A 12,311-nucleotide genomic window follows, 5' to 3' on the forward strand; every position below is an offset into this window, starting at 1 on the left:
GTTAAATGTGGCGAATACGTCACAATCCGTTTTCTGGCCACATGTGGAAGTGCCACAGTGGTAGATCCTACCTAGCGGGGGAGGAGTTGCTACAAACACAGCGACCTGGGGGGCAGAGGGGACTGCCCAAGGGAGACGCGGGTCCGCCGGCAGGGGGACCGTACCGTGGAAAATACACACAGGGGGATTAATCCATGAAGGCCAACCCTGTGGAGAACAAATTCCAGTACACAAGACAATTTTATGTCTGAAACGATGATTTAAAAAAAGGCACAATGTAAAACTAGCCTTAGCAAATGTAAAGTTTAAACATAAATTATAAAGTTAAAATATACAACATGTTTTATAATATAAACAGATTTTAGGTGTTTCCTTTTTGGCGTTTATGGCATTAGCATGAACGGTAAACTAAAATCTTTCCAAACTATTGTAGTTCCATAAGGATTTGGTACAACAAACAAGTGTTACATCATTGTACTGTCTGAATGCTCTCAAGAGATGTATCTGAAGATTTATAGGTGGATTCCAACTGACACAGAAATCCAATTATCCTTGCGGAATGAGGGTTTAAGGAAAATCTTTGTTTTTACATCTGAGTAATTCAAGAAGTTCACCAACTGCTGAACAGTAACTTTTATTGTTTGCTCAAGTATCTTTATGTTCATGTATACAGGTCTGTGATTCCAATATTATGTTGTGTTTGCAAGTGTACATGTTGTAAATGTATATTTCCAGGATTTGAAAAAAGTTGTAACAAATGTGAAATTATCAGTTTCTTTTTTTAATCCCTGGATTTAAAAAAAATAATTTTTAAAAACATTTTGACTATGTCTTTCTGGCCATTTCTATTTTCAGCTTGGGCAGAACATCAAATGCAGAGTTACCATGAGCACCATAAATGCCACTTTTTCTCAAAATATCTCCATTGTGCATCCTGAATACTTTTTCATCACTGGACTTTCAGGTATACCATACAGCAGTTGTTACTATCTTTTCTTATTTTTCACTTATATTATTGCTGTAATTGGGAACTCTGTAGTTCTTGTCATTATAGCTCTTGGCCGGAGTCTGCACAGTCCAAAGTACATTGGTGTATTTAACTTGGCCCTGGCTGACATTGGTGAAACTAATGCCCTGATTCCTAACATGATGAAAACTTTTCTTTTTGAGTCACAGTACATCTCCTACAATTCTTGTTTGGCAAACATGTTTTTTGTGTTCCTCTTTAATGCTATGAAAAGTTTTATACTTGTTGTCCTGGCATATGATCGCTTCATTGCAATTTGCTTGCCACTAAGATACCATGCCATTGTTAATAATACCAGTATGTCTGTAATTTTTTCAGCAATATGGGCATTTAATACTTTTCTGATAGCACTGACAGTGTCTTTGATCACCCGAATTTCAATCTGTAAATCCAATGTGATACAAAGTTATTTTTGTGACCATGGGCCAGTCTATAGGTTGGCATGTAATAACAATAGCATTAATATTTTCATGGGAATCCTCAACACAGTTGTATGCCTTGTAGCACCATTGATCATTATAGTTCTGTCATATCTTGGTATTTTTTTAGCCGTAAGCAGAATTACAACTTGGGAAGGGCGTTTCAAGGCCCTGAAGACCTGTGTTTCTCACCTGTTGTTAGTAGGATTTTTTTTTCTTCCCATTATCAGCACATACACAGCTGCACTCATGCTTTCTCTTTCTCCCAATGCGAGAGTCATCAGCACATCTCTGGCATATGCTGTTACACCAATGCTAAATCCTATTATTTATGTTTTAAACACAGCTGAAATCAAAGACTTAATTCGAAAAGTCCTTAAAAACAGATCTGCACCAATAAGAGAGAGTATTCCAAAATGACTCATTTCATTATGAATTAAATTATATTTGAAAGATGAATTATTTGTAGTATGAATGTGATAACAAATTCTCCCTAATGTCAAGTGTTTTTAATGTAATTTTTTATGAAAATAGAGACTTTAGCTAATAACTACAGATGAGATATGGTTCTCTGTCCAGTTGTTTGCTGAACGGCCTTTAATTCAAGTGTAAGAAGACAACAGGGCATATATAGTCTTCTTTCACTAAATGCAACATAAATGCATCATTCATTCTTTCACTAATATCTTAAGCATCAGAGTTGTTCAACATATATCTTTAGTTACTGACCCCACAAAAAACAAAGTGGAGAAAGACTATATGTTTCCAAAGATGTTTGAAAAACGTTTGCGAGCAAATCATTGTCACGAGGTGTATGTTTTCAAATCTGTACAACTCGACATTTCATGCTGCTCTAGAATCTTACATAAACTATTTTCACTCTAGTCCTAAATTAAAGTTTGTGGATGTTGTTTTATTTATTTATTTATTTTTTCCAGTATCAATGAACCCATGACCATGTAAATTAAATAGAATAATTTCCTTGTGTAATCCAAGATGACATTAAAATGTTTGTCTGAGCTCTGCTGATACAACTCTTTTTATTGTGTCTCTGTTGTGATACCTTTGCTGTAAATTGTGTCTCTCATGTTTCTTTCCTTTGCAATAATGAATAAAATAAAACATGGACCCAAATTGACTTTGATATGCAAAATTAACAGAAATCTTGAGAAAATCCTGTACTTCATTTCCATCTTTCAATTCTAATGTATTTTGTCCCCATGATGGGTGCTGTTGTAACACTACCCCGGGACCATTGTAATTTGTAATATGTGAAATAATGCATTATGTCTAACTTAAGTGAAATAAACTGACACATTTTATAGCCTGTTTGTTTTCAAATTTGTCTAATGCTTGCATATATTATGTATCAATTCTAACACATCAGCTAGAAATATTCTCTTGGAATCCTCAAGGGTGTAAAGTAATGAATAACAAATACTCACGTTATTGTAATTAACTACTTTTCACCAAGAATTTTACTTTTTTAAGTAGTTTAAAAAATGTATACTTTTACTTTTACTTGAGTATATTTTAAGTGCTGTAACTGTACTTTCACTGCGCTATTTTCCCACCATATGTGTTTGCTACTTCCCTGTTCTGATTTTATTTTTATCTATCAACATGATTGGCGAGGGAAAGTCTCGTGACAAATCAAATCACATGTAAAAAACTTGAATGGCAGCTGAAGATTTGGCACCATCTGTTATGGATGCCTCAAGCATAGTTTACAGATGAACTTAACCGGCCGCACCTGGAAGGGCTTTTCGCAGCGAAAAAGGCCAATTGCTTGATCATGTCATGTGAGTTTAACTTGCTCAAGCCAGATATCAGCATTAATCCTGCCTCTAATTTGAAGAAACATATCAAGGTAAATGTCATATTTCTGCTTGCTAGAATCTGTGTGTCTTTAACGTAGCATGTAGTTTAACTATCTATCACTGAGATTATTGGGCTGCTGTGAGAGATTAATGCAATGTTATCAATAGGGCTGGGCAATAAAATTATCTAGATGTTTATCGGAAAAAAGAGAGATGTCCGTGATCAACCTTTTGAGTAGTTTTCTATATTTAACCTGTTTTACATCTAGAACAGGGGTGTTCATTACGATAGCAAGAGCACCACTGATTGGTTGATCTAGATGAAATATAAAAGATTGACTTTTTATTTCCCTACGTCTGTCACTGCGTGCTGTTTGATTGACAGGCGGCTAATGTTTGAGCGCTAATGCAGTTATGCATCTAAATGGTCAAATACGTTTTATAATTCCGCCAATGCCCGTCTTGATGTGGATTTAATGTAAACGCAGTCGTTTGTGTCTAAAGTAAATTTAAACATTGGGACAAAAAGCGTATTTGCATCAAAATGTCAGACTTGAAGTGCTGAATAACTTCAGTAGCTTTAAAAGTATTAACGTAATAGAATTATACAGTGACATTTTTAAATATGTTTTGAAAATATTGTTAATTTTTTATTAATACTGACCCCTGATGTAGACCTTAATTGGTATAAAAAATTACCAGGAAAGTAGATATGATAAAATAATTTATAATTATGTTTAGCCTTTATAAAGATAGAAAAGTATCAACATTTGCAGAGCAATACTTCAGCAGAATATTCCACTAGTCAAAATGTCAGAAAATTGTGCATCATGCATGAGAATGAGAACACAACTATTTCTGGGATTAAAAATACAAGAACTAAATCAATGTTGTATCTCAAAAGGAGGACATTGTGGCACCCCATGTGCTACTTAAATAAATAATTCACACAAAAATGAAACTTCTCTTATCATTAACTCACCCTCATGCCATCTGTCTTTGACTTTCTTTCTTCAGAACACAAATTAAGATTTTTAGAAAATATTTCAGCTCTGTGGGTCCATTCAATATAAGTGAAGGGGTGCCAAAATTGTGATGCTCCAAAAAGCACATAAAAGCAGATAATAGTAATACATAGAACTCCAGTGGTTTTATCCATGACTTAAGAAATTTTATGACAGGTGTGGGTGAGAAACAGATGAATTTTTAAGTCAATTTGTGCTAGAAATTCTTCTCTCTGCCCAGTAGGTGGCGATATGCATGAAGAATATGAATCACCAAAACACAAGAAGAAAGTGAAAGTTAAAGTGGAAATTGACTGAGCAGGGAGGAGAATTTGTAAAAAAGCAATTAAATATTGATATTAATATTAATCACCACATCTATCATATCTCTTCTGAAGACATGGATTAAACCACTGGAGGCACATGGATTAGACTACTTTTATGCTGATTTATGTGATTTGTGGAGCTTCAATATTTTAGCACAGATTCACTTTCATTGTATGGACAGAAAGAGCAGATATATTCTTCTAAAAATTTTAATTTGTGTTCTGCAGAAAAAAGAAAGTCATACACATCCAGGATGGCATGAGGGTGAGTAAATGATGAGAGAATTTTCATTTTTGGTTGAATTATTCCTTGTGATGTAGCCCCTGTACCAAACAACTTTTCCCATGCCTGCTCTATCTCCTCTATTGTGCAGGACATGATGTGCCACGTGAAATGCTCATTTAGCATTTTTTTTTTATGCATTCCTTGCATTGTTTGAACATGTTTTATGCACAACAATAACGCTCTGTTGGCATTAAGGAAAATATTTAGACCCTACACATAAACTGACTTTAATGTAATTGTTAAACATTATGATTTAAAATGCTGATCAGTGTATTGAAAATAACTTTTTAATCTTTTCATTTCTGTTATCATGTCTCCCTTTTATTTTTTGGAATCAGATTAATGTAGTGTTTATCATAGATAAGTGATGTATTTTAAAAGTTAGCATACAGTGTTCATTAAAATGGGGCATCTGTTTTGCAACTCAGTACCCAATACTCACTACTAATGAGTACTTTTAAATGAGCTACACTTTTACTCTTACTTGAGTAGATTTAGGACAGTTACTTTTACTTTACTCACACTACATTTTTTGAGAAGTAACAGTACTTCTACTTGAGTATGATTTTCTAACCCTGATAACCCTGAAAGCTCATGGAACACTATAAGGAACAGTACATCTGAAGTAACTTAGGGAATAATATCTTCCTCAAGTGCACAATCATAACACAGAATTGTGTTACAGTGATTCAACCCTAGCATGTATGACCCCAAAAACCTACACAAATGCATGAAGGAGGTTAAAAAAAGACCCCTATTTGATTAAGTGGTTTTCTTCTAAGAAATGGGCTCTTGTTTATTTCTTTATCTTAAATCATTTAATAATTAGATCAATCACACCCTGTTTTAACCTGTTGATACGCAATCGCCCGCACTTGGTGGTGATGTCATTCTGCTTACATTTAATATATAATTTACTGTCTATAAATGTAATTAATGTTAACAAATGATACATCTTTTCAAAGGTCTAAGGGTTCAACATTGATATCCGATCTCTGTTTCACAATAGCAATGCTCCAGAAACAGCAATTTAGTTATTTGTGCCAGAAGTACAAATGAAACCATGCAATATCAAAACGGGAATTCATACATTTATTATGAAAATAAGCAATCGCCAGATAAATCCAATTAACCACACTTTGGTCAATTGTCCATGACAAGAGTTCATTGAAAAATATCTAATAGCACTTTTTGTCCATTAAAGTGATAAATCTGAGAAATATTGATATATTCTCCATTGTTTACATGAGATCTCGCATGAAAGAATTAACCTTCGTCAACGTTCTTCAACAAACTATGCAATCTGAGCAGCTTTCATGTTGTAAAACTGTAGATGATCTTATATATTAGATTCTCATAAACAAAACAAGCTTTTCTCCAAAGTCTATTTTAAACATATTCATAATATGAGTTCAGATTTTGTGTTGTCTTGAGAGGCGGAGCCTTAATTGTACAATTTTACAGAGAAAAGAGCTTGCAGGAAGATGTTCGATCATCTTCAAATTTGAAACATGACTTCTTTAGACTTGTGGCTTTGAGAACATTGCATTTCTGGGTTGTCTTGGCACTTTTATTATTGTTTTTAGATTATAAAAACATGCTCAGCACAAAATATTTCCATTACTATAAACTTCAGCTTCTCTAACTTTAAAAAAATAACAACACATATTAATTCTGAAACTTGTCTTCTTTCAAAAGATACTACAACTGTGTCCATACTCCAAAGGGTCCAGTAAATGTGCTCAAAAAGGGGGCGCACATCAACAGGTTAATATTTAAGTAATGTTTTATTGAAATGAATTGCAATTTTTCTGAACTGACTCTTTCTGAGCCTTTACCACAAACACACTCAAAACATCTAGTAGTGCAGATCATCTTGGTTACTGATGTAACCTCCGTTCCCTGATGGAGGGAATGAGAAGTTGTGTCGATCAGTTGACACAAGGGTTCACCCTTGGGAGCCCAGACATCTCTGATCTTTTGAGAAAAGGCCAATGGGAACTGGCATGTGGGATTTGCATGCCACTCGGACATCCAGGTATAAAAGGAGCGTCGCAGCAAACACACATTCAGGTTTCGCACTGAGGAGCCGAACCAAAGACCCGGCCATTTCAGCGGTTGGTTCAGTGTTGTGGCAAGAGGGACACAACATCTCGTTCCCTCCATCAGGGAACGGAGGTTACATCAGTAAACGAGACATCCCTATCTGTCACTCACTTGACGTGGTGTCGATGATTTGACACTAGGGGTCTCAATGGAAAATGCCTCAAGAGCTTAACTGGGTTACGCAGACTGGCGGTGCAAGACGGACAAAACTGTGTGCCTCGTAGCCAGCACAGCAAGATGTCGCGTAACTACCCCCAACACACTGGCAGGCATGAAGCGGTCCCTTGCACCGCAGGGAGTGGCTAACTGCTCAGAAGTCTCTCTATTATTCTCCCCAAGTAAAAGGAATAAATTGTTCAGCTGGGGGCCAAATAAGGTCTACATTGGGGGGTGTCCCTCCAAAGAGGAGGACACCGCGGAGACCACACCCAGCCCCGAGGGGGGGGCTTCTAAGTGGAATACATTTACATTTATGCATTTGGCAGACGCTTTTATCCAAAGCAACTTACAGTGCACTTATTACAGGTACAATCCCCCCAGAGCAACCTGAAGTTAAGGGCCTTGCTCAAGGGCCCAACAGTGGCATCTTGGTGGTGCTGGGGCTTGAACCCCCGATCTTCTGGTCAGTAACCCTGAGCCTCAACCACTGAGCCACCACTGCCCTCAACACACTGTCTTACCGGGTTGGAGCGGAAACACGTCATGCGGAGAGGCACCGGGGTAGGTCCTACCCAAGGAGGGGAGGTGTTACTACACACACGGTGACCAAGGACACAGGGCCCTCTGCCCAAGGAAGACATTGTTTACCAGCAGGGAATCCATTAGTGGAATATACATCACACGGGGTTACCTAAGGAGACAACAGTACATGTGGAGCACTTACCACAGTACAGGGGCCTAAGTGATGCACGTACTGGGGCAGCGGCGAGCCTCTCCGAAGACTTATCGGCTGCTGGGCTAAGGACAAAGAACGTCCAGGGTTCACACTTTTTTGCAAACGCAACTGGGAAGAAAGCGCACGTTTTCACCTCAAGGGAGGGGAAAGGCGCTATGCGCAAACGGTACAGCTTACCTGAACTTAACTGTTTGTGTCACCTGATAACACACGGGACAAACTGGCTCAACCCTGAGGTTATAAAACCTTGCAAAGGTATTAGGTGTTGCCGAGCCCACAGCTCTACAGATATCTGCTAGAGAGGTGCTGCGGGACAACGCCCAAGAAGCCGCAACACTCCTGGTAGAGTGGGCTCGCAGGCCAACAGGGGGCGGCACATGCTGGGCATGGTATTCCATGGTGATGGCATCGATAACCCAGTGAGCGATCCTCTGTGCTTCCTTTCCGCTGTCCACCGAAGCAGACAAAGAGCTGCTCAGAGCTTCTAAAGCTCTGCGTGAAATCCAAGTAGATGTGAAGAGCACACACCGGACACAGCAACGCCTGGGTCTGCCTCCTCCATCGGCAGCACTTGCAGGTTCACCACCTGATCCCTGAAAGGGGTCGTAGGAACTTTGGGCACATAGCCCGGTCGGGGTCTCAGGACTACGTGAGAATATTCCAGACCGAACTCCAGGCACGTGGACATAGAATGCCTGCAGGTCCCCTACCCTCTTGATGGAAGTGATGCAGTCAGGAGGACAGTCTTCATGGAGACTGCCTTTAGCTCTACTGACTCCAGGAGCACCCGAAGGCCGCAAAAGACCACGGAGAGGTCCAGAGGGGATGAGACGTGATCTGGGAGGATTTAACCTTCTCATGCCTCTAAGGAACCTGATGACCAGGTTGTGTTTCCCAAGAGACTTACCGTTAACTGCATCATGGTATACCGCTATAGCAGCCGCGTACACCTTCAAGGTGGAGGGGGACAGCCGCCCCTCCAGCCTCTTCTGCAGTAAGGAAAGCACTGACCTGACTGCACATCTCTGGGAGTCTTTGCGTCGGGTAAAACACCACTTAGCGAACAGCTGACTTCAAGGCATATAGGTGCCTCATAGAGGGAGCCCTAGACTGAGTGATCATGATGTAGGGTATTTAGGGTCTTGAAATATGTGAGCTATGAACTAAATTAAACTGTCCTTATTGTCTGTTTCCTGCGGGTGGCTCCACACCGGGGCCGGCCTACTGTGGTGGAGCCAGTGTTGCCACTGGCCTTTTCTCAAAGATCAGAGGTGTTTGGGGCTCCCAAGGGTGACCCCTAGAGTCACTACATCAACACAACATCGAGTGAGTGACAGATAGGGAACTTAAGCTTTCTGACTGAAAAAAAGCTATCAAAACTCTAAAAGGAGGATTTGCTACCATGTTTCAGGACTATAGATAATGCAGTGAAAGGTGGTAATGATTCTAGGGGTTCTAAATGTGCCCACACCAATATAGAGTTGGGGGCCCAGAATAATTTGGTACTCTAGAAATTGTTTTAGATTTTGTAAATGGATTTAAAATACAAATTATATATTTTATTTATTTACAAGTTTAGAATGAAAAAGTGTCAGTTACACAAATGTATTGATAAAATGTATGTATATGTGTAATAAAAAACTATATTTTGTCTTTAAGAGATTTAATTAAGATGCTTGTATGACAGTCTATTATAAAATGTTGTATAATTATGTAATTATATCCCACAAAAAATACAGAGTGTCCAAAATAATAAATTAGCATAAATTTCCATCTTACCATACTATTTCCTAAAATTCTCAAACATATTTTGTGTCTCTGAATTTTAAATTTGATGCTGTAGATCATGTGCAATGTTACATGTGACTTACTTCATGGAAATTTAGTATTTATACATTTATACTATTTATACATTAAAAGACTTTTTAGGGCACAAATTTCATGTATAAAAATAAATGCAATCGACAAAATGTCTCTTTCATAAATGCAATAAAAATAAATGCTATAAAATAAAAGTTAATGCTGTTTAATTAATTCCTCTATACAGGTAAACAGGTCTAAATATGTGGCTGTGCTGTGCAATGTGAAACAAATAATAATAAACATAAAATAAACACAAATCTAAAAAAACTGCAGACAACATTAAATAGGCAGGGCACATCAGTGCAGCCTGGATTTATTGCATATTTTTTTCCTTTGGACATGACTTATTAAAACCTTTTTAACCTCATCTGTTCTTAAACAATAAATGAGAGGATTAATCATGGGCGGAAGCAGGCTATAAATCATTACAATGACTATTCGCAAATCAGCACTGAACTTAATATTAATAATGGCTGATAAATAATTGAAACACCTGGGTAAGAAAAAGAGAGCAATTATGATGAGCTGAGGACTGCAGGTGGAGAAAGTCTTCAGTCTTCCTTGAGTACTTGATATACGCAGAACTGCCACAATTATTGCACAGTAAGAAAAAACAATAATGGTAAGTGAGCCCAGTAGTACAACCATAGCATTAATGAAAGCTGGATAAGTATACTCTTCTATGTTAGCACATGCAAGTGTTATAATTGCAACATGATCACAGTAACAGTGCACAATGATGTTTCCTGCACAATAAGGGAGAGGGTACGCTCGAATGATCATCATCAAAGGACCTACCAAACCCAAAATCCAAGAGCCAAGGATCAGAATGAGTACATTTCTGTTTGTCATGATACTATGATATCGAAGCGGGAAACATATTGCTGTATAGCGATCTATAGCCATGACTGCCAACTGGCGTGCAGTGACTGAGCCGAAATAATGCACAAAGAACATTTGAAGAAAGCAGCCCAAGAATGAAATGGTGCCATCTCTGAACCAATACCTGCTAATTATATTTGGCAATGTAGTGGTGGTGAATAGAACATCACACAAAATGAGATTTATAACGCAATAATATACAGGTTTCTGAAGACTCTTAGATGTTACAAACAATGCAAAAAATACAGCATTGCCCACCATTGTACACACATAAACAAATAATAGAATTGCAGATACAAGGCCATAGTAATGAGGCTGAAGTCCAGGAAAGCCGACAATGTAAAAATCCTTTATAAAGCTTACATTTCCAGCAGGCATAATGACGAATGTCTTCAGAGAAATTTTACAGCTCTGAATTCAAACAACATATAAATCCCAGTATTAATACACTACACAATTGCAATGCAAAAATATTCAGATATTTTTCAAAAAGACAAAGAAAAAGCTGTATAATACTGACATCAGACAGACACCGGATAGCAAAGAATTGAAATGAAAGGCATACAGAGCTTGCATACCTCTTTCATAGGGTACTTTCAAGTACATACAGTTTCACACACACACACATGTCCCAGGTATCAGGCAACTCTTTTATATCTTCAATGAAGATACATAAAAGAGCGTGACGTAAAACACAGCTGACGCAAAGGCTCTAGGGATAATAACAGCAACTCTTTCTATCTACTATGATTTGCAATGTAAATCACCTATTCCTGAGACAAACTAATTCAAAATCTTTAAATAATAATAAAAAAAAATATTAAGATTGTTATTTTTATGAACTGAGAATATGTAAATATTTATTTTGCACTGCTATTAATTTAGTAAAGTATACTGATGCTGCCATTAGTTGCACTGTAACACTTTGCAATAAGTTTCCATTTAATAACATTTATAAATTAGGCATCATAAACTCACAATGAACAATATATTTATTAATCTGTTAATGTTAGTTAATAAACATAAACAGAAGTTTATTCAAACAGAGCAGCATAAGGATCGATTAAGATTTTTAGGGTAGGTAGCTCAGCAAGCAAAGACGCTGATTACCACACCCTGGAATCGTGAGTTTGAATTCAGGGTGTGCTGAGTGACTCCAGCCAGGCTTCAAAAAATGCACTTTGTTAGTTTATAGTCCATTTCTGTAACTAATGTTAACATACAGTATACAACTTTTGATTGACCAGGGAATATACACAGATTTGGAATTAAATCCATGCACAAAAAGGTCACACGGGTCTGTTTCTACCTGAGAGAGTCCAGAGATGTGGACACCAGTCCAAAACAATTTTTTAATCTGTCACACACACAAAAAAGTAAAAACACAGAAAAACTCTGTAGCATGGGAGATTTGGAGATGCAGAAATTCACATCCAATAACAATCACTATTAACACTCAAATACACACATTGACACCCATCTTGTGGACACATTTTGTTTGATATTCTAGACAGCTAGTCTAGAGCTGTCAAAGAGACTGGTGAGATACCTCATGTTATTTATTTCAGTAATAACTTTCAGGGAGTAGGAACATTTTGTGCATACTGTACCTTTCCATGAAATAAAAAGCCCTGTTTACAGCAACTTTAACATTCAAATACAAACAGTTGGTATAAGAATGAC

At 37.5% G+C, this 12,311-nt stretch overlaps 2 protein-coding genes across 2 annotated transcripts; one reads left to right on the forward strand and one right to left on the reverse strand.

The window, feature by feature from the left end:
- The first annotated feature begins 885 nt into the window (after positions 1–885).
- Positions 886–1,866, forward strand: LOC127630061 (olfactory receptor 52E8-like). Its single transcript, XM_052107469.1, has one exon. It carries the CDS (start codon positions 886–888, stop codon positions 1,864–1,866), a length of 981 nt encoding a protein of 326 aa, XP_051963429.1.
- An 8,177-nt stretch (positions 1,867–10,043) lies between these two features.
- On the reverse strand, positions 10,044–11,006 carry LOC127629492 (olfactory receptor 2AT4-like). Its single transcript, XM_052106585.1, has one exon. It carries the CDS (start codon positions 11,004–11,006, stop codon positions 10,044–10,046), a length of 963 nt encoding a protein of 320 aa, XP_051962545.1.
- Positions 11,007–12,311: the final 1,305 nt, after the last annotated feature.

The sequence above is a fragment of the Xyrauchen texanus genome, chromosome 36 (assembly GCF_025860055.1).
Source record: "Xyrauchen texanus isolate HMW12.3.18 chromosome 36, RBS_HiC_50CHRs, whole genome shotgun sequence".
Classification (NCBI taxonomy): Eukaryota; Metazoa; Chordata; class Actinopteri; order Cypriniformes; family Catostomidae; genus Xyrauchen; species Xyrauchen texanus.